The sequence below is a fragment of the Heliangelus exortis genome, chromosome 3 (assembly GCF_036169615.1).
Source record: "Heliangelus exortis chromosome 3, bHelExo1.hap1, whole genome shotgun sequence".
In the NCBI taxonomy this organism is placed as follows: domain Eukaryota; kingdom Metazoa; phylum Chordata; class Aves; order Apodiformes; family Trochilidae; genus Heliangelus; species Heliangelus exortis.
The window spans coordinates 34777040-34800998 of NC_092424.1; the positions used below are offsets into that span (position 1 = coordinate 34777040).

Below are 23959 nucleotides of genomic sequence, written 5' to 3' on the forward strand. Positions count from 1 at the left end.
AGACTAGTTACTGACTGAAAATAACTGTGCAACCAAATGCCTCCTCTGTTGCGTGCATCCTAAATTCTGCTTTAGGGTATGAAAACCCAGAGGTGTTGCCTAGTGAGTAAACAAGGGTGTGAACTTAGTCTGGCACTGTTTCTAAAATAACTGCTCCTGTTCCATGTTTGTACTCTTCAGCAAAGCCAGTCAGACTGTTTCGCTTTCATTGAGGGGTCAGAGAATCATAGAATGGCTTAGGCTGGAAGGAACCTTTAGAGATCATCTACTCCAGCCTCCCTGCCCTGGGCAGGAACACCTCTCATTTAGACAACAAACTAGCTCAAGTTACCTTGAATTTATAGCATGGTATATATACAGGCAGTAACTGCTGATATATGGTGTCTGTCATTGCTTACATTTCAGTAACTTTTAAGATTTTGTTTAATTTCTGTAGAACACAGAGAGAAAAGATAATATAGAGCCGTAAATTCAATACTCACACAAGCATTATAATGCTAAATAAAATTATGAAAAGCATAGTATTTGTCCATGAATTTCACTGAGGCAGGAGAATTTTCTGACAGTATAGCAGCTTCTGGGGCTTGAAGTTTTCTTGTCTGGGCCATGAAGTTTCAGGGTATGTCCTCCTGTGAGTGTCCCATCTTTTGGTTACCAGGCAGTGGAAGCAGTTCATGGGTAAACTGGCATATTTACCCTAGGCTCAGAAAAGTCTTTTGCAAAAAACTGATGATGCTTACTAATATCCCACAAAGGTACTTTGAAAGAGACTGAGTGGCCCTGACTAAACAGAGTTAATTTTAAAGCTTGGCTAGTTGATATGATTTAAGCTGTTTGAGTACAAGTTTGTCGGTCAATACATGTTCTTGATCTCTAACTCGTCCTGCCAGCAAAATACTTTATTCAACATATTTGTTTCATCTAATTGCTCTTTTGGAAGCAAGTCAAATGAGTATTTCCTCTTATTTATTTTTGATGGCCACTGGGGTCAGTGAGTACAAAGCATTAATAATTGTCTGTTTTCTTTGAGAAGGAGGAGAGGGATGAGGAGAAGAGGGGTGAGGTCTTGCCTTACTGTAAAGATGCTGTAAAGACTTCTTTGGAGGTTATTGTTTCTTTTCTGAGATTTCCAGATTGTTAGTGATAATGAGGCATATCCCTGTCTCAGTTCACAGGCTCACATAATGGTTGAGGTTGAAAGAGATCTGGAGGTCATCTGGTCCAACCCCTCTGCCTAAGCAGAGGTCTGTGTTCAGACAGCTGTTGAATGTCTCCAAGGTGGGAGACTCCACAGCTTGGGTTCATGGTGAAAAAGTGTTTCCTGATACTCTGAGGGAGCCTCCTGTTTCACTTCCATTGCTTCTTGTCCTGTCACTGCACAACAATAAAGAAAGCCTGCCTGTCTCTTTGCACCCTCCTTTCAGGTATTTATATACATCAGTAAGATCCCTCCCCGACCCTTCTCCAGACCAAACCATCGTAGCTCTGTACTTTTCTGCCTGTGAGAGATGATCCAGTCCCTTCAGCATCTTCATGGCTCTTTGCTGAACATTCTGGTAGCTCCATGTCTCTCTCGTACTGGGAAAGTACAAGAGATAAGTCTTCCAAAGTGTGGTACTACTTGGAAGATGGTTTGATGGACACATATTCAAACTGGCTTACTTAACCAACATAAACTCTTAAGATACTCTTGAGTTCTTGGCATCCTTTGAAGCCCTTATTTTTGTGTTTCTATGGTTTTGGTATGCTTTATGGCCCCCTTACTTTCTCTCTAAGTAAACTACTAAAGTGGTCCCTCAATTAGAGGGAGTCATGGGAGATATCACAGCAGGAGTCTGAGTATTTTAGTTCTTATTTTGGGGAAGGCAGGATAGGAGATGTAGATATGTTAAATCATATTAAGTTTTAAAATGTGACAAATGAACTGGAGCATCTAAATGGCAGTCTGGTGGATGGATAGAGAACCGTAAGTGTATCCAACAGTTACTGACCTTAATGCAGCTTTAAGTTACTTACAAAGTTAGCTCTATTCTGGGATCCCCTCTCTCTGGGCAAGTCTGATTTTGTTGCTTTTCAAGATGTTTGTCAAGACAAGATGGCTCAGTATAGCTGGGCACCTTTGTGTGTGCCCAAGTTTACAGGAGATGCTGATTTGTGGTCTTGCTGTATTTGGCAGAATTCCTGAGCAATAATAGAAGCAACATGAACTTTCAGCTTGGGTGTGAGGGGGGACATTGCCAATCTGCTGGTGCAAATGTTGTCTTTATTCTCCATAGTTTACCAAAGGTGGAGCTCATAGTAGTGGGCTTGCTTAACTCTTCTTCTTTGGGACCTTGTTGCACTGGTATGTTGCTGCCAGGTTTTCAGGCCCTTGCCTTCTTTTTTGTGAATGGGGGAGGGATGTCTTTGTTTTAGAGTAGAAGAGGGAAAAGTGTGTTCTAAATATGTTTACCTTCATTTCACTGAGAGGCTCTCACCTTTCCAGGCTTTGAACTAGGAAATTTCAATTTGAAAAGAGATGTTGCCATGATGTCAAGAAGGTACTTTCTGCAGTTCCTGTGAATGCATGCAGGCTTATTGTTGAATTATACACCTCTGAAGAATCAAATTTGCACTTGCTTCCAAGGGCCTAGCAGAATTACTCTTCAAAGATCCCTTTTGTGTCAAAGCTGGAGGAAGGTGCCTTGCCTGTGGTTTCGGCACTTGTGCTGCAGGTTTATCAAAAACTGTTTAAACACAGAGGAGAAAGAACAATGTTGGGAACAGTAAGACTTGAAAAGTAGAAGCAGAGTCAAAAGAAACAGAGACAGAGAATAAAAAGGAGCTATATGTAGGGAGTAAAAAGGATCATTTGTTGTCCACAACAGCATCCTGCTCAGCCCTTTTTTTAAGGATATGACGTGAATAAAGCAGCAGTTAGGTCACCTGTTTTGCTATCCTTGGCAATCTGTTGCCTTTTGTGGCTACTTTGCTGCATAGTGCCAGCTCTGCTTGTCACTGCCAGCTTTTGTACTGACTGGAGTGAGAAAGGTGTGTTGTGACTGACATGCTGATCGCTGCCAGGGACCAACACGGTTCAGTAATAGCACTTCTGGGGCTTCTTGGCTTATTAGTAAAGTAAAGAAATCAAGTTGGGTTGTGAGGTCAGTCTAGTGACCAGTGTGCAGCCTCTGGGGCATATGATAACAGTCTTTAAGGCAATTGCAATTTTTTCCCCTGTAGTGTTGCTGCCTCATTAAGCAGGCAATGGTTAGGGTGGGCATGAGTTTAAATGATGCTACAGGCTGTGAACAGAAAACACTGCCTCACTGTTACGTGGTTAAATGCTGCCTTGGGGAATTCAGTTTTGTCCCATCCTCATGTACAGAGTTCCCAACTGGGATTAGATAAAGCAATAAAGTGAGATTTGATGAATCTTTCAGTGGGGGTCTGGGGCATGGGGATTGACTTGCAGCAGTGTTGAGCATCCATCATTGCACTTGAAGTGAAAAAATCTACTTTGGGAAACAAAACAAAGTTGTTTCGTGCTTTATCCCTATAAAACAAGGTTCTAGCTGATTTAAGCAGACCATTTAGAATTAGTGGAAACTGGCTATTATTTTGCTGCTTGTAGATAGAAGACCATAATACATTTCTTTATTCTAGAGATTCTATAAAATTAAATCTTGGTGATGTTATGAGGTGCACCAATGGATGTCCCAGAAAACTATGACAAAACATAAATCTCCAGTTAAATTTGGTTTTTGATAAGAAGTCCAGGAGATAAGGTATGGAACTGCTTGATGAGAAGGCAAAGAGCTACCTTTATCTGAGCATCATCTGTCTTTGGCAGTGAAAGAAGTCCTGTGATTCAAGTATTTAAGGAGTATGTTGTGAATGTGCATGTGTGAAATTAAGTTTGAAAAGGTAGCCCAGTGCTAGAGAATCTGTTTCCTAGTGAAGATCATGTTTTGCTCATTTTTCAAGCTTAGCAGTCTTTCTTGTAGCTTTTTAGCAGTAATATGTGGATGCATAATTACAGTTGTAACACATTTGTGTGCTAATGAATTGAAGACATTAATGGGAAGACTTGTGGGAATCTGCTGGTTTCCTCATCTGCTCTCAATGAGTGCCAGCAGCAGTGGGTTGAATGAAGGCTCTCTGGTGTTTCCAGGGCTTTGAACTTCCTTCTTTGGCTCATTCTGGATTTTTAAGGCTTTCCCCAGGGGAAAGTTTGATGGGAGTGTTGTTCTGGAGCCTCTTCAACTGGAGGGCCAAGCACAGTGACTTCAAGATGATCATGGGGATGCAAACTGTAGTATGGAGCTGTATGGTCTTTAATTTGTTTCTTCCCTTTGTGATCCCGAGCTATGGTACAGAAGTCATCCACAAACTGCCAGTTGAGGTTTTCTTTGGTGTGGAGGAATCAGCAGCTTTAACCAACCTGTTCCTTTTCCAGTGGGTCTGTTAGCAGCTGGATTGTACTAATCTCTGGCTTCCCCAGATGATGTATGGCTTTGGTGGGACACATCAGATGAAACTGGAGCAGCCTGGAGTAGAGGAGGCTCAGAGGAGACCTCATCACTCTCTACAACTCCCTGAAAGGAGGGTGTAGCCAGGTGGGGGTTGGTCTCTTTTCCCAGGCAACTCTCAGCAAGACAAGAGGGCACGGTCTCAAGTTGTGCCAGGGGAGGTTTAGGTTGGACATTAGAAAGAATTTCTTTACTGAGAGGGTGATCAGACATTGGAATGGGCTGCCCAGGGAAGTGGTGGATTCTCCATCCTGGAGATATTTAAAAAGAGACTGGATGTGGCACTCAGTGCCATGGTCTGGTAACTGCAGTGGTAGTGGATCAAGGGTTGGACTTGATGATCTCTGAGGTCCCTTCCAACCCAGCCAATTCTATGATTCAATGCTTAGTCTTCACAAACCACTCTGCTGACTTGGAGGCAGCAGGTGGGGGATCTGCTGCTTAATGTCAGCCCCTCTCCTTTGAGTTAATAATTTTTTTTTTTCCTTCTTCTTTTAAGTGTTCTGCCTTGATAGCACTCAAGAGGAGGGACTATCCTAGCAAGCTGAGCTGCCCTAAGCACTTTGGAGCCAGTTGAGCTAAACAGCCTGTCACAGAGACAGCAGAGCTGATCCAATCGTGAGCAGTTGGCAAAAATTTTTATAAGGCAAAGAAAAGCAGCAACTCACTGGGTCACCATAAAGCTACTCCTGGGGCTGCAGGCAAGGAATAACTGTAGGCCTGGTTCTGTCTTTTGCTTTTAAAGAACAATATTGAGGACTAAAGTATAGGCACGTATTTTTTATTCATAAATACAAACTGTTTTGGAACTTGCATCAAGTTTAAAATGTTATGATCTGCTCTAGGATCTTACAGGAAAGTAACTTGCACAACAGAAGCAGGATGAGATAGTGAAGAAAGGAAAAAACAGGGTGACATGAAGCATCTGAAAGGGTAGGCTCTTGAAAAAACATTTTGTCAGGAAAGGTCTTGAAACCTTGAAAGGTTTCAAGGAAAGATCAGGAAGGTCAGGAAAGATCTTTTTGTAGTAACAAGGGAATGTGTGAGCAGCAGCAAGAAGAGCTGGTCATATAGTAATGGCATATGTGCCAGGTGATGAAATCCTCTATGTACTGGGGTTAGGCAAGTGACTTCCACAATGTACTCCAGCTAGCTGATCTGCCTGCCTTATTTGATCTTACTTTCTCCTTGATGAAGTGATAAACAGCTGGTGGGGGCATTTATTAACCACGTTTGAAACCAAAGTTGGTGATTTGTGGCTGTCTTTATGCTCTAGAGAGCTGAGCAGTGGCTGTAAGAAAGTTTTATATTTAGTCTCTTTCGGTGGTGTTTTTTGTTGTTGTTTCTAGTTTTGGTTTTTTTTTAGTTTGTTTGTTTGTTTTTTTCCAGGAATTGGCTAAAAAATTCTAGTGTAGGCTTGGTAGGGTTTTTTGGTTTTACTACCTCCTCCTCTTCCCTGCAAGATGATGGTGCTGGATTTATAAATGTTTATACACTTCCTTATACTACAAATAATTGATAGTAACTGTTTTTAGACTGGAGGAGGGTGCTTCGAAAATAAGTGTTTATAAAATTACCTGGTTTGTTCCAGGCTCTGCAGACATGTATTTGTATTTCAGAAAGCTGTGCCATGTCACAGAATCACAGTATCATTCAGGTTGGAGAGGACCTCAGAGATCATCAAGTCCAACCCTTGATCCACTACCGCTGCAGTTACCAGACCATGGCACTGAGTGCCACATCCAGTCTCTTTTTAAATATCTCCAGGGACGGAGAATCCACCACTTCCCTGGGCAGCCCATTCCAATGCCTGAGCACCCTCTCTGTAAAAAAAATCTTTCTAATATCTAAGCTAAACCTCCTCTGGCAGAGCTTAAGTCCATCCCCTCTTGTCTTACTGAGAGCTGCCTGGGAGAAGAGGCAAGGTAATCCCACTGTGTGCTTCCCAGCAGAAACTCCTGCAGAACAAGGCTTGAGTTTGTGTAGCCTGTGCAAGGCAGTGAGAGAAGTCAGAGTGCTCTTTTGCACAACTAGAAGTGGAGACTTACCAAGAGTAGAGAGACTGTACATTGCAGATAGTAGCTAAAGTAATAATAAATGATGAAAAATTGCACAAACACCAGAAATGTGCTCTTTGTGTTTAAAATTTTTGACAATTAAAAGCTGTGTGATGGCAGATGCAGTATTTTAAAAGTGTTTCACTGATTTTAAGTACAGTTTGTAAGCCCTTTGGTGTGTTTTATGTGCATCATGATATGGAGTGATGGACATTTTAATTATCTGATTATTTAACTATGCTGATTTTGATCTATTTTTAAAGATTTTCCCATCTGATTGGACCAGAGGCCAAAACTGCAGAGGTATAAAGACTACCAGTTCAGTTCTAGCACTGCAGAACAGTTGTCATGTTCACAACATTGCTTGTGGTAGATTTCAAAGCAGGCTGGCTGGATTATTTTAGAGAGAAAAGTGGGGGAAAATCTCAAAACTAGGTAGCTAGCCTGAAGTCCTCCTGCAAATCTGTAACCACCTCCATGTCCTTTCCTCAAACAGCTTTCTCCCTCAACAGTCATGGGTTTTGTGCCAGAGCAATGCTGTAGGTTGGACAATGTCATTCATGGCCATACTCTATTTATAGGATATTTCAGCAACCCCTCCTCTATCTCCTGTTTCCTGATTTAAGAGCTGTCACGCTATGTTGTCTTCTCTCGTTTTCCACTGGCAGTAGAAGGGCAGAGTTGGGTTTCTCCTTGAAATGCAACAGAGTATTTCTGCTTCTCTTTCCAGACCATGGCTCTTGCCCCTGAGATTTAGAAGATTAGTCCAGGGTGGTGGAGGGCTGTGAGTGAGACACCCATGGCCAGCTTGGCTGCTTCTTTTGTCTTGGCTTCAAAGATAAGGGGATATGGCTAGTGAAGACTGGTAGGAGATGCAGAAAAAACAAGTCTATCTAGAAGGCACAACCCTGTGGGAAATCTAAGTCAGAGGTGAGGATTAGGGTGGAAATGAACTGCACATACGCCGTGTCTTGCCTTGGCTGATCCCTGACAGCAGTCACCTGTCTGCAAGTGTTGGCAATTCTGCTGTGCAGTGGTGGCCTGATCCAGCTCACATATTGGAGTCAAAGCTTCTAATTTGAAAGTTGAAAAGGTGAAAAGGTTATTTGATGTAGGCCAGATGTGACTTGAGGAAATTGCAGCACAGAGGTCCTATACATGAGAAATACTGTGTTAGAATAGCACTCTCCATGTTCATTTTAAGTTATCATCATTGTTAGCCTTTCTCTGTATTTTCCTCCCTTTGCTTTTCCCTTTCTGCTTCCCAACAACCCAGATGTAGTTTTGATGTTATCGTTTTCTGTCATGCTGTTTTTGTGGTGCGGTCTTTATTTTTCAAAGCCAAAGGAGGATTTAATAACATTCAGCTGATCACAGAACAGCTTTGCTTTAAAAGCTCATTAGCTGAGGCTTGTCTCCTGGTTGTTGCTTTCAGTGACATGCCTGTCACAGTGTCAGAAAATCGCATGTATATGTCTGTGCCTGTGTTTATTGTGCCTCACTGACTCTCCTAGTGGGAAGTAGTGCTGAGAAGGGGCTTGAAGTAAAGCTTTGCCTGCACCAGTTTGCTTATTTTCTAGTTTGCTTTATAAATGGAACCAAGTGATCCTCAGCTGAGCAGGCTGTCAGTGCTTGGACCTTGGACATCGAAAGTTTGACCTAATTGTCAGTATTGGCTAGAACCAGCAGGAAAGTACAGGTTCCAGGGGTGCCATGAGCTCTGGTTAGTTTTGTTAAAATTGGTATCTGGAAAGAGGATGGAGTGCCCCTGTGGAGGAGAAGTTGATTTATCTTATCAGATGCTCCACGAGGGACAGGCTTGCTGGCAGGTGAGCGTATGTCTGCCTCTGGATCTCTGCCTTGTGCCTGCTGAGTGTCCCCATCAGACAAACTGAGAACAATGCAGGGGACTGTGGGTCCTGTGGAAGGGAGAGATGTGAAGCTGGAGCTTGGTTGACCGTGGTGGGGGATGACAGCCACTGTGGTGTGTTTTGCTACTCACAAAACATCTTTTTCTTATAAAATATACTTGTGGATTAGAGCTGTGAGCAGCGTTGTCTGCTCAGTTATTCAGAAATTAATCTAGGCCTGCTTTAGAATAATGAGATTAGGCTGAAATTCATGGAATTAAAAATAGTAGAAATCTGGTTGTTTCCAATTGTTCTTTTTAAGAAATTCCTTCCTTCAGATGCCCCACATCATGTTATTTAAATTTACTCTGCAAGCACAAAGCATAGAAACTTGCTGAAATTTCTAATCTAATTAGGCATCTTTGGGAGCTGGAGGTTTTAAGCAGAACACAAAAGATGGAAAAACTTGTGATAAAACCACAGGACAGCTGGCAGCATTCAGCAAGCAAATAAAAACACCAGGGTGGAAACGAGTGTGCTGTGTGCATGCATCTGTGAAGGCAGGTAGGGCTGTCTTTTCTGGTGGCTGTTCAGGCTGGGTTCTGCCAGCAGCTTCTCTGTTCCTCAGCTGCACACCTCTTCCCAACTCCTTTGCCTTTCCCTTTGTCCTTCCTTTCCTTGTCCCCGCTGCCTTAGCAATTATTGTCACTTGTAGTTAATCTGCAGACCTCTGCTCTGTGAGGATTGAGGGATTAGAGTAAGAGGGAGTACCCGTGAAGCTGCAGGCTCCAGCTGAGTTTGAGGGCTCATGAAGCAGCAGGCATGTGTGATGGGACTATCAGGGATAAACCTGGCACCTGGAATAGGCCTTGCTTATGGAACAGAGCAGCAGAGAGTTATTGCCTCTGTGATTGAATAATGGGACTGCTTCACAAGCCTTGTCTTTCCCATTTGGGTGTAGCAGAGTCATGTTTAAAGTTGGCCAGGTTATCTTGGGTTACATGAGAACCCAGGGCACAAGTCCTACTTACCTTAGTATTGCAAAAATTTGTTCTAATAGCCACTGAAATGTTGGGAAGAATATAAAACTGCAATAAGAGATGCTGTAGGATTAAAAAAAAAAAAAAAAAAAAAGCAAAAAAGAAAAGGCCAAAAGCCAAAGTTAATTGGCTTCAGACAACAGTGGGTAGGTTAGACATTCTCTCTTTATAAAATTTCCACAGATCTTTAATGACCCCCATGCTGCTCACTGGTGCATCAGCATCCCTCCCTTGTTTGTTTTACAGCATCACAAAATGGATTAAGTTGAGCTTGGAAAAAAGCACACTTATTCTAAAACGGAAATGCTCACACACAATGTTTTTCAGGACTAGCTGTAAAAATGTAAATACAGACCATACATCAATCCAAATTGGTACTTGAAGGTAGACAAGTTCTCTATTTTACTGTTGTATTTTTCATTATCTTTTATTAGCAATTAAGATGTGTTATACATAATTGGGTTTTGTTTCATTTTTTTTAGAGAAAATTACTTACTTCTTTTAGGTCTAAACACGGTTAAGCCTGCACTATGTGCTGTACTCATGTATTCTTTAAATACATGCATTCCATCCTCTGGATGAAAAACAAAATAAAGCTCATCTTGCTACAGAAGCTCTGCCCTTACAGCCTCGATTTTTTCGAAAGGTTCAGGGTGTCCTGACCAGTGCTAGATATTTTAAAAGAGAGAGCATAGGATTTTGTGAAGAACAGCTTTAGCTCAGTGGAAAAAAAAAACAAACCAAACCTTTTAGTGCTCTGAGTTTCCTTATTGTCATTCTTAATGATGTCCTTTATAGTGTTTACGAGAGTCATTGGTTTAAGAACACGGTCTTTATGGAGTTGGTGATATGTTACTTCTACCTACATGTGCTGGGTCCTTTGGGAGGTGAATCAGCACTTTAATAATGGCTTTAAGACAACTATTTGTTTTTTCCTTTAGGCTCATAGCTGGCAGCCTGGAATCAAGAACCCATACCGTGGGGTGGTGGTATGGCCTGTTCCTGAAAATGTTGAAATTACTGTGACACTTTTTAAGGTATGTTTTCTAAAAAGCATCATCTTTCCTGCTGCAGAAACAGCGCATGAAAAATAGTGTTTGGAAATGTCAGTTTATAATTGCAAAGGCCTAATCTTGCTGGGTTTAAGTCATTAACTGAACAGCCGTATGTCCCCAGCTTAAATCTGGGAGAGAAGGATGGTCTGTTCTCTGCCAAAGCTTGCTTTTGGAGTTTAGTTAACACACTGAAATATTCCATTGAGCTGATTATGGCGAGTCGTTGGCATAGAATTTAGTACATGTGTAATTGTGCACGTAGTACATGTGTAACCACTTGGCACGGGGTATAGTCTGGTTGGTATTCTTTAAATACTGTAAGCCAGAAGTTGTCAAAACACAGCTCTTTCTTGACTTCCTTCTTCAGTTGCAGTGCAGTGACCCTATTTCTTACACTATTGACTAGGAAACAGAATCCAGCTCTTAATTTCACAGTATTTAGTATGCCAGACAACCATCCCACTACTTATGTGATTGCAGTCATTGGAGTAGAACTGAAGTGTTTGAGTAGTACAGAGAATCATAGGAGTTTATGGGAGGATTTTTTTTGTTTTAGGAACTGCATTTGTTGCTTTAAAAATAAGTTTATTTATGTGACGGTGAAGCAGGAGAAGAAATCAATGGTTATACTAGGACTTATTTCCTAAATATCATTGGGAAAAGCCCTTTCTGCATACAGATAAACAATGCAGCCTTGCACTTCTGACAGTGTAGGAAGCTGCCTGGGAGGCAGAAGATTTCTGTGATTTTCATTCCATTAGTTTTTTCCTCGTTCTTTATTCTGGGATCTCCACACTCTGGTTGTTCTTATTTATAATTGTTCCCTTTAGAGCTTAGGGCAATAGTAACATAGTTTTTTCTAATTAGTAATATCTGTGTTTCTTTGTCTTGGGGGCTTCCCTGAATAACTGCTTAGAAATGGTTTCTGGTTAGTCTTAGAATGTGAATTTATTACTTGGTTCATTAAGCCTTAAAAAGGGGATTCTCTCTCTTTTTTTTTCTATTTTCTCTCTCTCTCCTTGGGATCACCAGTGAACAGAAACAGTTTGCCAGTAATGCTAACTATCATAAATTTGTCTTTCCTCTTAGTAGACACACAGTCTTCAACTGATGTTCAAAAGTCCACTAATAAAAATTGTTTCCTTTTGCATGCTTCAAGAGCCTCTACTTGGATTAAGAAGTTTAGCACCATTACATGACTACACTGTGTGTCTGTATAATCTGAATAGGGCTATGTAATGCAGTATATATTACTTTATGTTTTGAACATTTAAAGTAAAGCAGAAATGTATGCAATGCTTGATTGTGTATGTGATAAAACGTTACATGAAGAAAAAGAAATTGTTTCTTTTGGATGCAGCTCTGTGATACTGTGGCTCTGGAGTTAAAGTGTCTCCCAGCCTTTTCCTGCCATCCCATGATACCTTTTTATTCCTCTGTTCAGTGCTTCAGGGCTGTATTTTGTAGTACAGCACAACAAACTTGCAGTTGTGCCACTGAAAATGAGCATGAGGGGACAGGCAGTGAGGGGAGAGAAGGGCCTCCAGAGCCAGAGGTGAGTATTGCTACAGCCTTAGTTTTACCCAGCACTGTGACTCTGCAAGCAGATCTGTTCACTGGGTTGCTTCCTCTTCTCCCCCAAATGAGCCTGCTCTCTCAAAATAAGAGCTGGTCTGAGAGGAAAGGTAAAAACCTGAATAAGATCAGAGGATATGCCTCCTGGGAATGTTACACACTGCTCTCTGGGGGAACAAACTCAGGTTTTTATTATCAAGATACCGGAGTTCCCTCCAAGCAGCATCATGTTGTCAGGCAGCTTTTATGCAAATCTGCTCTTACTTATCCTCTGTCTCCTCCAACAAAACTGCTTGTGAGTGGCCAAACCCACTTTTTTTCTCTCTAGGGTTACGCAGGTGAGGCAGCAGTGTGCTTTGAATGAGCTGGGTATTCAGTGTAGGGACTGTGTAGGACCTGCAGCCTACCTGGAAAGATGAGCTGTGAGTGGTAGGTGGCAGACAGGCAGAATACAGTGGTAGTGTAGTTTAGGCTGTGCCCAGTCCTCTGGCTTTGGTTCAGTTATGCAGTGGCACTACAGCTGTAGTGCAAGGTGTGTCTTGGCACTCAGAGAGCTGATGTTTCTCTAGTTGGTACGTTCTGGGCAAAGACAGTCAAAAAGAACTAGCTCTTTTTTTGCACTGCTGATCCATTGGCTGGTCAGCACTAGAGCAGTGGGAAAGGAAGTTTGTAATAGCACACTGCAGCCTCTTTGGGAGCTGACTTACAAGTCAGGTATTTATATCATCCCTTCCTCTGGAAGGAGTGAGGCAAAAATGCTGAAGGCAGTAGGGCTCAGAAAAAGAGACAAGCTCATCTTGCACTTCCGTGGAAGTCCCTTGAGCTTCCACTCCCATGAGTAAGGATGGTGACTGCTGCAGGATTGGCACTTCACAGTAAGTACACTTAGCATGGCCCTGTTCTTTAACAAACAGTAGTTGTCTTCTTTCATTACAACTCGAGAAGCTAAGGGAAGCTGCTGGCTCCATGTCCACATGTCAAAGCCTGCAGGTTGCTCCAGCAGAGCTTTGTAGCAATCACAGATAACAAATCAGCAGAGTGGTGCTGTTTGAAATAGAAGTGCAGGGAACTCCAGAAAAGACAGCTACGTGTTTTGGGAAGTGATTCACACAGTAGTGGCTCTGCATTTGTAAGTGGCTGTTGAAATGTGTTGCTGGTAGGATTAGGAGATAAGTCAAGGTTTCAAGTGCTGATGAGAATGTTAAGAATATCCTCTACAGTAGTCACCCATGGGCACTTGAGAGCTGGCTAACAAAGTGCCTGTGATCAGTCAGCAGACGAGATATTTTATGTTATCTGCACATCCCTATTTTGGGTGTTAGCTTCTTTCCAACAATATAATTAATTCTTAGGTAGGCAGAGCTAAGTACTGAAGAGATGATAACCTTATTTTGGAAAACTTTCACTTCAAATAAATGAAAACATTTTGTTGCATTTCATTTAATTCTGGGCTGCTGATAAAATTTAATAATTTTCTAGAGTCATGTGAGGAAAAACATCAAATGGATATAGTGATTTAGTTTCCGTTGACTAGTTCTAGCTCCTGCCCATCCAACTGGCTGAAGTGCTAATTACATTAAAAGTCCCATCTATTCCCAAAATTTAACTTCTTCCTTTGCCATGTTCTGCCTCGGATTTTTCAACCAAAATGGGGAGAAAGAAATATTGTGAAACAATCAGCCTATTGTGCATTTTAAGTCCATGATTTGTAGTGTTTGCATGGAAAGATGCACAAAAGCCAGAAAAGCTAGCTGAATTCCTATTTTTCATTCTTTCCATGGTTGCACTCCAGAAGTTCATTTCTAGAGTCCCTGCATTAGCAAGGTTTAACCATCATATATGGAAACTTGTATACTTTCCCACGGTTTTATGTACAAACGCAGAGCTGCATCAACTGTGAGAGATTTTAAATAAGAAATTTTCTCTGCCAAGCAAGCTGAGTGCTTTTAGCAAAGCTAAGTAAACCTGAATTGTACTGTTAGGATTTAAGTTGCAACATACTTATCTTCTGGCTTAAAAGCAAAGTGAACTTCCCAAGCAAAAACGTTTGTTCTTCTGGAGTAATGTGGACTTTGCTTCATTGGATTACAAAACCCACTTGTTTTGTCAGTTAATATGCATGGTTTATTACACCAATGTACTATTGCAACAACAGGGAAGATTACTAGCTCCGCATTCCAAAGTTTGAAAGCAAGCCATATTTAAAGGCACAGCCTGGAAGCACACTCAAAAATTGGTTATGAATAAATTAAACATAAAATAGATTATAAAAGGAGGCTTGTATTGAATGTCTTCTTGCCCCAGAATATCTCCGAATAAATCCTGTATTGTCTTTCTTGAAAGCCTGAGTCCATGTGCTTTGATTATAGTGTGGTAACTGGCCATGCAGTAGCAGGAACACTGCAGTAGAGCCAATACATTGTCTCAGGGAATGAAAAAAACCACCACCCCAGACACCTTTGATAAGGTCATTTCCCAGAAGAAAGGAACGAGTCCATGTTCAGAGCATACTTGCTTCAGTTCATGAGAGACCAGTGGCTTGACTGAGCACTATGGAGGATATTCCGTAGGAGGAAAAAAAATAGCTCTATAGGCAAGACAGAATGATGCTGTGTGTAAGATGCAAAAATCATACACTCAGGAAAGCAAGCACACTTGCACAGTGAATTGTATCCAGGGTTAGTGTGGGGACTGACTGTAAAAAAAATTGACCACAAATAAATTTCACTCCTTGTTTGCTTTCTTGTCCAGAGGCTTTACAGAAAGCTTAACAAAAGCTGACCAGAGTTCTATGTGATTTTTCTAGACTAATCAGACCTTTGTAAATGGCATTGAAAGCAACAAGAACTGGGTCAAATTTTAAGTCTTCAGCTTCAAACAGCCAAGTACAAAAGCTGAGGACAGATGCTGGAGTACCCAGAGCATCTGCTCTAGGTCATTGGCAGAGGAAGATCACAAACCCTCTCATCATTTGATCTGATTCAATATGACAGTTCTTAAGTAGTTATTCCCCAAGAAGAAAGGCTGAAGATTAAGGCTGGTATGAAGTGATCTAATTGAAAGGCAGGCTTCAAAAGCCAGGAAAGCTTAGGGAGGAGGCATGGGGAAAGAAGGGAGGAAGAAACTAACAGTCTGAAGATCTCCCCTATGCACTGGCTGCTGATGAAGAGAAGGAGCAGTCCCTTATTTGCTGACATCTTTCTTTCACTGCTATTAGATGAGATATTGAAGTAACTCTGAAGATAATTCACCTTATTGAAGAAGGGTTACTTTTCTTCAGTCTTCTGAGACCACCTTATACACTGTAGAAAGGATCTAGTCCTGGACAAAGCTCCTTGCTGGATGGGCTTCTGATGAACTGATCATGAGAGAACAGAAAAACGTGACAGGCACATTTCTTGTGGTTCTTTCCTTGCCCAAACCCAGAGAGTTTTCTGATTTGGGGTAGTTGGTGCTTGGGTGGACAAAATGGGGTCACAGAATCTGGTGGGTGGAATTGGAGAGAGAAGTTTGTAGGGCTTAGCTTGTTGAGAGCCAACATGTATCTGGGGATGTAGTTGACAGGGTTACTGGGAAAATGGAAGGTGGGCTAGATTTTTGCTGATGAATGGGAGTGCTCTACTGACCTTGAGAGGAGAGTTGAAGAAACTCCAAGGGTCTCACTGTGGGAGAACCATAAGATGATGTCCTGTCCTTTGCTTGCTTCCCTACCATTGGCTTCTCACTTGAGCATTAATTTTTTTTTTAAACACTAAAGTAATCTTAGTGGAAGAAACAACAACAAAAGGGGTAGGGGAAAAAAAGGAAGGCTCTAAAATTAGTTGAAGAGACTGAACAAAGAGTGTTATATCGAGAGGTGAATGCATACGGAAAGAGAAACAGGAAATGGGGTACATCTCTTGATAGGAAGAATGATGATTTGCTTTTATGCAATAAAGCTGGGGTAGGGCATTTTACACAGGTATATAGCAAAAGGAGAAGGGGAAATGGTTTAAAACTTGAAGAGGAAAAATTTAGGTTAGACATTAGGAAAATATCTTTTCTGTAAGGCTGGTGAGACACTGGAATAAGTTGGCAAGGAAGCTGTGGCTGCCCCCTCCCTGGAAGTGTTCAAGGTCAGGTTGGATGGGGCCTTGAGCAACCTGGTCTGGTGGAAGGTGTCCCTGCCCATGCAGAAGGGGTGAAGCTAGATGATCTTAAGGGCCCTTTCCAATCCTACCCATTCTATGATTCTATGAAAATGAGGATGAACAACAAGTTATTCACTCCATTTGTCCAAATGCAGTTATCAGTTCAAGGTAAAACCATAATGAATGTGTTGGATAGAGTGTAGTTCTGCATCTGTGGTATGTTGGTCAAGAAAATGAGCATTATCAGAAAAATGGCTTTTGCCAACTCTCTTTGTTTTACAGCAAGGTATGAGGTCATTTCAGGCTGAGAAAAATACTGCAGACAGTTTGTTTCTTGAGCATTTTAGGTAACTTTCATTATTTGTTTTCAGGAAGGAGGATGGGTATGAGGTCTAACTCTTGTCTCTAGGTATTTACAGCTGTCCATCTTCAAGTGATTACTTTTATCTGCTTGCAGATGAGGTGAGGGTTTGTGTGCTGTGTCATCAGGGTGGGCTTTCATGCAAAATGGTCAACTTTGTAAAGTCCTCAGTTTGTTAAATTCATCGCTTGAGTTTTATGTGAGAAATGAACGGAGAATATGGGTTAGCCATGTGAGGGAAGTTTGTGTTACAGCATTTTTTTTACCATCTTCAATGGTTAAAAAAAAATATCTTCAAATCTAAAGTAATATATAAGATTAGCCAGATTTGTAGAAAAGGCATTTTTCATAGAGACCACATGTCAAAACATTAGCCCAAAGGGTGTAATGGTGGTTCCAATAGAAACTGTTTTGTAGCTGTAATCATAAAAGTGTCTGTTAATGCTGACACATAATAAAGTTGTAAATTACCTAGTATGCTTCTAGACTGTGCATGCTTCTGCCTGGGCTTCTCATGAAAGCATTTTAGTGAGAAGAGTGAAGCCACTTACCTGAATGTTGCAAAGAAGTGCTGTGGCTTATGTGCGTGAGCTTATTCAGGGCTTTCTGTTTCTAAAGACATTTTCAGTCTGGCAAGAACTGTGTATTGGCTTTGTTTTTTAAATTTAAAATCTGGATTCGTCTTCTAACCTGGAATATTTTATACGTATGCAACGTGTCCGTATTTTATTATATTTAATACTCTTCAAACTATTGATCAGGCTGCTCAACAGACAAGTCCTTGACGCTTTTAATTAATTTTTAAAAATCTGATTCTGGGTAGTTAGTAGTAATGCATTTGGGGGTAATACACTCACCTTTGTTTTTATTTTCGAAAGTGTTCACAACTTGCCTCCCAGTGCGTGCTAAAATGTTGAGTGTTAAAAAGTCTTTTCATTAAACAGTATTACTTGACTCTGTCAGATTATCAGAAATACTCAACAGAGCACCTGATGCTGTAGCCTTCGGAGGTGTGAATCAGCTCCATTGCCATTGTTGAAGAGCTTTGTTTTTCTGTATAGATTATTGCCTTTCATGAAGTAAATGACAATTATTTTGTTTGTTACATGGGATAAAATACTGGGCCCTGACTTCTCAGGCCATTTTAGGTAAACCTTCAAGCTTGCATTAATACCTTTTGTGAGAGGTACAAAAAATATGGAGCAGGATGAAATATTTAAGAGTTTAGTCACTTATTGAGTAGCAGCTTATTAAAACATAAAGTGATTAATGATCCCATTAAATCTCATTATGTCATTTTATGCTGTATCAAAGGAAGCAATTAAACATAAAGGTAATTGCCTCAGGTTAACTCTTGAAAATTCCAAGTATTGAATAGCTGTGCTAGAGAAAACAATATCTTTAGAATTGATATAGGATGCCTCAAACCAACAGTTATGATGCACTTTATTTACATGATGCAGAATTCCACAAACCTGATTACTGTGATTTGATATATAATTAAATAATCTGGTTTTTACAAGTACATTAATTGGAACATAGAGATACCTCAGTATTGTAATACTGATACCTCAGTAATTGGAACATAGAGATACCTCAGTATTATTATGTATATATCTACTTGCTATTCTGTCTTTATGGATAATGGTGCTTTATGGTTTTACACTCATTTGTAGTATTTAAATTATTCTGATTTTTAAAAAGATTCTAAAATGAATTTATTAGTATTTCAAGATAAAAAATCAGTTTTAATATATGTTTCTAGTAACATTTTGTATTTTTTTCACTGAATATACATTACATTGTGGACTAATGTATTTTAAAATGCATTTGGCATATGACATCTGTGGTTGTGTGATAAATACAGCTAATGATGGTGCTAGGAGTATGATGTGTAGTTGAACTTCCTCTGTAATCATGTCAGTGCCCAGCAAGGAGGACCAGTGTTCTATGGGGGGGCTGCAGAGCAGTGAACCCACCTTGCTGGATTTTGTAGGAAGGACTGCACTGGAGGAGATAGGCTGATATCCTTCATGGATATCATGAGTTCCTTTACAGTAACAGGAAATGTTACTGTAGTTAATTCCAAGAGGAGGTTTCCAAGTTCTTTGTGTGCTGGAGAAGAAATAAATAATTGCTTTTGCTGTCTGTTTACACTGTAAGCTTGCCACTTACAGAATCTTTAGTGTATTTGATGAGAACTAGTTAAAAGAATCACTTGCAGTACTGCAGTACAGTACCTCTCCTCACTGTGTGTCTGACTTGAGGGCAAAGCTAAGGGTAACAAGGATGGTTAAAGCAAAGACTAAGATAAGGAGAGTTGAAAAGACTGAATGCGAGGCTTATAGCATTCTACAAAGAAAGGAAGGATGGTAATAATAGAGATAAAGTAGAAGTAAAATATCTTGATGAATTTTGTCAATTTACAGAAGCAAGATGGGGCTCATGCAGTGCTTGGTGTAGTATCACGAGCATGCTCCAATTAAGAAAAACTCTGCAGGTGCTCAGGAGTCTCATATTTGATGATGGCAAATGATGATTGTGCGGAAGTGACATTTATCTACTTGCATCTATAGCATGCAAACATCAGAGGCAAAGCAGCAATTAAGTGGTTTCCTATAACTAGAAATAGTAGGATGAAATTACAGTATAGCAAAATTAGGCTTCGTATCCAAAGAAAGCCTAAAGCCACATTCTCCGAGTGTGAGAAGATGTTTTGCAAGAGGAGTACAAGTTATTTTGCAGTTGTTCAGAACTAGGATTGGATGATTAATTAAGGATATATTCTTTTGAAAAAGAAATTTTTTAAAAAGTAGGATCCTTGGTAGAGGCATGAAGGGGATTACTTAATGTATCCACAGTTACCTTAATTTCAGACAACAATAATACAGACCACACCACCAGATTGTAAACTCATTAAATTGGAAAAAAATGCTAAAGATACAGAACTCATTGTTATTTGCCTTCCTGTTGGTGCAGATGTTTTCTGATCCTCACATGTGATGCAATAGAAATGCTGTGAAGTAAGGATAGATATTTAAGAAATTTGCAGTGAAGTGAGGTACTGTGCTGAAGCTGATACTTTGGATCACAGAGTCTGGGCACGAGGAGAGCGGGGTGATGCTTTTGGTGTAATCCTTCTCATGCCAGCTGAGAGCAGTGGCTTCCTCCTCTGTTCTCTGCAATGTATAGATTTGTTGTGTTTATTTAGGAGGTAGAACTTAAGAATTAAAGACACTTTAATTTCTTTTAATTTTTATTCCCCTGGATGAAAGGAAGTAGAATTACAGGCCTTTATCAGAATCAACCTCGTGTTTCTGCTGTAGGAATCCATTACATCTTCAGTGACAGTTTTACCCCAACATGTTTATCATCTTATTGGCATCCACTGAAGCCTACATCCTAGCTAAAATATTGCCCTCTGTTATCTCCATTGGATAGAAGTATTTGTGACTGTATGAAAATTTTGGCTGAGTTGCAATTTCTTGCACTCTGGATTATTTTTAGACTGAAGTTATCTGGTTTGTTTTTCTAGGATCCCCACGCTGAAGAGTTTGAAGACAAAGAATGGACGTTTGTCATAGAGAATGTAAGTTGGAATATTGTTATATTTTTTCTATATATGTGTAGGATGTAATAATCTAAAGGATTAAGAGGTGTCCAGATACTGAAACAGGCTTGAGTGAAATTTGAGCTGCTGAACCTCCATAAAGCCTTGCTCTGTAGTAGTAAAAGTTTGTTAAAATACCTACTAATGTTACAGTTAAATACAAGAGAGGGTAGTACTATACAGAATAACACAATGTTTTAGGTTGGAAGTGACCTCCAAGGTCATGCAGTCCAACCTTTGACCAACACCATAAGCTAACTGCTAAACCATGTCCCTAAGGACCAGGTCCCACTGCCTTTTAAATACCCCCAAGGATGGTGACTCCACCACTGTCCTGGGCAGGACATTCCAATGCCTGACAATCCTCTCAGTGAAAAAATACTCCTAACATGTAGCCTAAACCTGCACTGCTTAAATTCCTTCCCTGTAAGCAGTCCTCCTTACATTATTTTGCTCTGAGCAACACAGTAAAAACAAGTCAGAGCCGAGTTATGACTCACTGTTTCATGGGTTGTGACATTATTTTTCTATGAGCAGAGGAGTGAACAAGTCAGAGCTGGGTTATGACATCTGCACATCCTCAGTGGCAGTGCACCCTTCCTGGCTTGGAATGCTGCTCTTTAGTGAAGAGCACATTTCATCACCTGTGGGTTTTTTGGTGAGGAAGTCAAGGCAGGATGGAGAGGTGGGGCCAGTCATGGTCACCTAAGGGAAGAGCAAGAGTCTTGATGTGCCCTCTGCTCCCCCAGATCACAGTCTGTCTGTGAAGAGGGGAGGAGCTGTCTTGTGCACAGTGAAAACTTCCAGTGGTGGCTCCTGTGCAGTTCTGACTCCTTTGAGTCAGGAGCTCCCAAAACTTCCCCGAGAGCTGAGCTCCTGCAGGCTGCACTAATAGCACTCTTTGCCAAATAGCAGGGCTTAGCATTGTATAGAGTAAGTGCTTCATGAAGTAGTTTTTTCCTTTCCCTTCTCTGCATTTGGCTGCAGCTTCCGTTCTGGGGCTGCTTTAAAAATGGAGGTTTTAAAAATGGAGGCTGCTTTACCTGGAGTTTCCTTCCAGAGGAAACTTCTTTTTGAAATATATTTAAAAGAGCTGTTGTATCAAGGAAGTGTATTTATTTCTCATAAAAATATTTTAATTGTGGACTGTTTTTTCTGTAGCATGGTCTAATTTTTATTTGTGTTGGTTTTTAAACAGAAAAATACTGCTCTTATAGTACTACACAGCACTTAAGTATGAGGAAGCAATGGAATTTGCACATTATCTTTTTTGCCTTAAAATGCTGCTTTTTGTTTCTGGTCAATATCAGGAGTGATTTGAATGTCCAAAGCCAAGGTTTATCCTGATTGCCAGTGACATAAATATTTAAATGGGATAAAAACAAACAGCTTAATTTATACTTTCATTTCTAAATGTCAAGTTTCTATTTTCATTTATGAGACTTATAAGCACAAAACACAGTTACTGTTTCCTGGAGTTTCCTTTTCCTTCTCAGTTTATTTTAATCAGGGAAGTCTCCATCACTGACTGTCACTGTACAAGTAATGGATAAAACAAAGTGTAGTTCTCAGCCAACCCCTCTGGGTATAGTTGGATTTCCTGTGACGTTGCAGCAGATTTTTTTTTTTTTTTCAGAACTTTATAGTGGGTAGACTTGATGTCCTGCTTTTATAACACATTGCTTTTTTTTCATGTCATCATATGATATGAAAGGTGGCAGCAGTTATGTCTGCTGCATGCGGTTCTTGCTCTCTGCCTCAAAACTTCTCTGCTGCAGTAAGGTTTGCAGAGTGGGAGGCTGCTTTGGTTGCTGTTTTCCTCAAAGCATGGCCTCTGCTGAAACAGATGGAGATGGTTACAGTATGTATTAGAGATGGAGTAATCTTTTGTTATGTGCAAGTTTCATCTTTCTTATTTTTTACAACCCTAGTTATGCCATTAGTTTATCCCATAAGACCTGCCAACTTGGATTAAGGGATATATAAATATTATCCTCAGAACATTAAATTTAATAAATAGTTCGACTGCAAAAACTGAGACTGAAACAATTATAAAAATGGATGGTTTCAATCGCGTTTTTTTTTTTTTTGTTGGGGTTTTTTTTGTCCCCCGAAGACAAAACACTGTAGATGATGCCCAAAAAAGGGGGTTTGCAAACATACTTGAACATTCGGAGCAACTCTTTTCCAAGGGTAACAGCTCCACTTAGTGGTGGATGAAAATATGTTCATCTGCTCGAGCAAATAAATGATCCAGTGGCTGGGTGACATTTCAGAGCACAAAACACCTGCTTGTTAAAAATCTGGGAGCCAAAGAGACATGAGGTTGATTTCTTCCTTCCCTAAATTGTCAACATTTACCACTTTCAGGCTTAATATATGGTTTTCCTGGTTTTAAAAAAATGTATCATGAAACCTGAGAAGAATAGATAACCTTTGAGAAGTGTGGGGACAGTTTCAGTCCTCTGGAACTTGTTCCTTTTTGTCCCAAGTATGTTTGTTCTCTGCTGTCAAAGGCTGCAGGGTTTACACTCCTCTTTGGTTAGCATCACTCAGAACTCAAAATACTGAAGCCTGAAAAGTTTGTGGACATTTTTTCGTTATGAAATAATCTGAATGCTGCTAAAAACACTTATTCTGGCTTTTTAAAAATTGTTATTAAAATTCAATCTCCAAAATAATTTTTTTGGCAGATACTACCGAATTCAAAACAAGCTTATTCTGGATTTCAGGGGAATATTTAAGTAGCAGTGATATGATTTGCACAAGAAAAAACCCATGGTGCACATGAAAACAAAGCTAGTTTTTTTGTTTGGTTGGGGGTTTTTTTTGGAGAGGGAGATTGGGCATTTTTTGTTGTGTTGTTTTGTTTTTTAATATTTTAAGTACGTATATTTAGTGATCCCTCACTGTGGTTATTGTAGGATTATTTTCGTATAACTGTATTTTTAGAGTCTTTCACTCTGTTTTTTTATTCTAAGAAGTAAACATTTGTCATCTACTATATGTCTAATCCAGAAATAATGCTAGCATAGTGCAGTTTCTTAATATTTAAATGTTGTTATTAATTTTCCATCAGCCTCTTTCTCCACAGCTGTGGTTTTTGTAAGATTTCATCTTACCATACTCTTGTGTTTGATTATCTGTTTTTTGCTTCCTTGGAGTTGTCTTGAGCTTTGTACTCTTCTGAGTAATATCAGATGTTCAGATTGGCTGTTGCAAGTTGGAGAGCAAGAAATTCATAGCTAAGAATAAGACTTACCCATCAGTGCAGAGGTAATAGGATTTCAAAATCTTACAGATTGCCATTATTTTATCTATTCAGTTTAGAGAACAAGGACAGTTGTATTCCATTAAAAAATATAAGCCACTTCCTCTAGTGATTTTTATCTCTCATTGTTCCTACACAGTAATTTGACTGTGTACTGTTTCTACAGTTGCTTCCATTCACTCAGCTCCAACTTTCATCATTAATTTTTTCAGGAGTAACTTTTGATTTATATTCTGAATTGCATTCTTGGGGTTTCTGATGTACCAGTGCTCAACGAAGAGCTTCTTCGTGGCAAGTGGCTCTATAGGTACCCGGGAAAACTCACAAACTGCATTAATGCCTCCATCAAACTTCCTGTGAGGTTTCCATGCTCTCTGCTTTAAGTCAAAGAACAGTCAGTGTTTCTAAAAGTCACAGAATCATAGAATCATAGAATTGGCTGGGTTGGAAGGGACCTCAGAGATCATCAAGTCCAACCCTTGATCCACTACCGCTGCAG

General features: G+C 40.2%; 1 protein-coding gene across 14 annotated transcripts in view; it reads left to right on the top strand.

Annotated features, from left to right (window-relative positions):
* EHBP1 (EH domain binding protein 1) overlaps positions 1 to 23959 on the top strand; it is a 224372-nt gene that overhangs the window by 34413 nt on the left and 166000 nt on the right. For all 14 annotated transcript variants that reach the window (XM_071740117.1, XM_071740116.1, XM_071740118.1 and 11 more), the window contains 2 exons: positions 10400 to 10495; positions 20115 to 20168. In XM_071740117.1, the coding sequence (XP_071596218.1) occupies positions 10400 to 10495; positions 20115 to 20168 (150 nt within the window). The remainder of the gene's footprint in view (positions 1 to 10399; positions 10496 to 20114; positions 20169 to 23959) is intronic.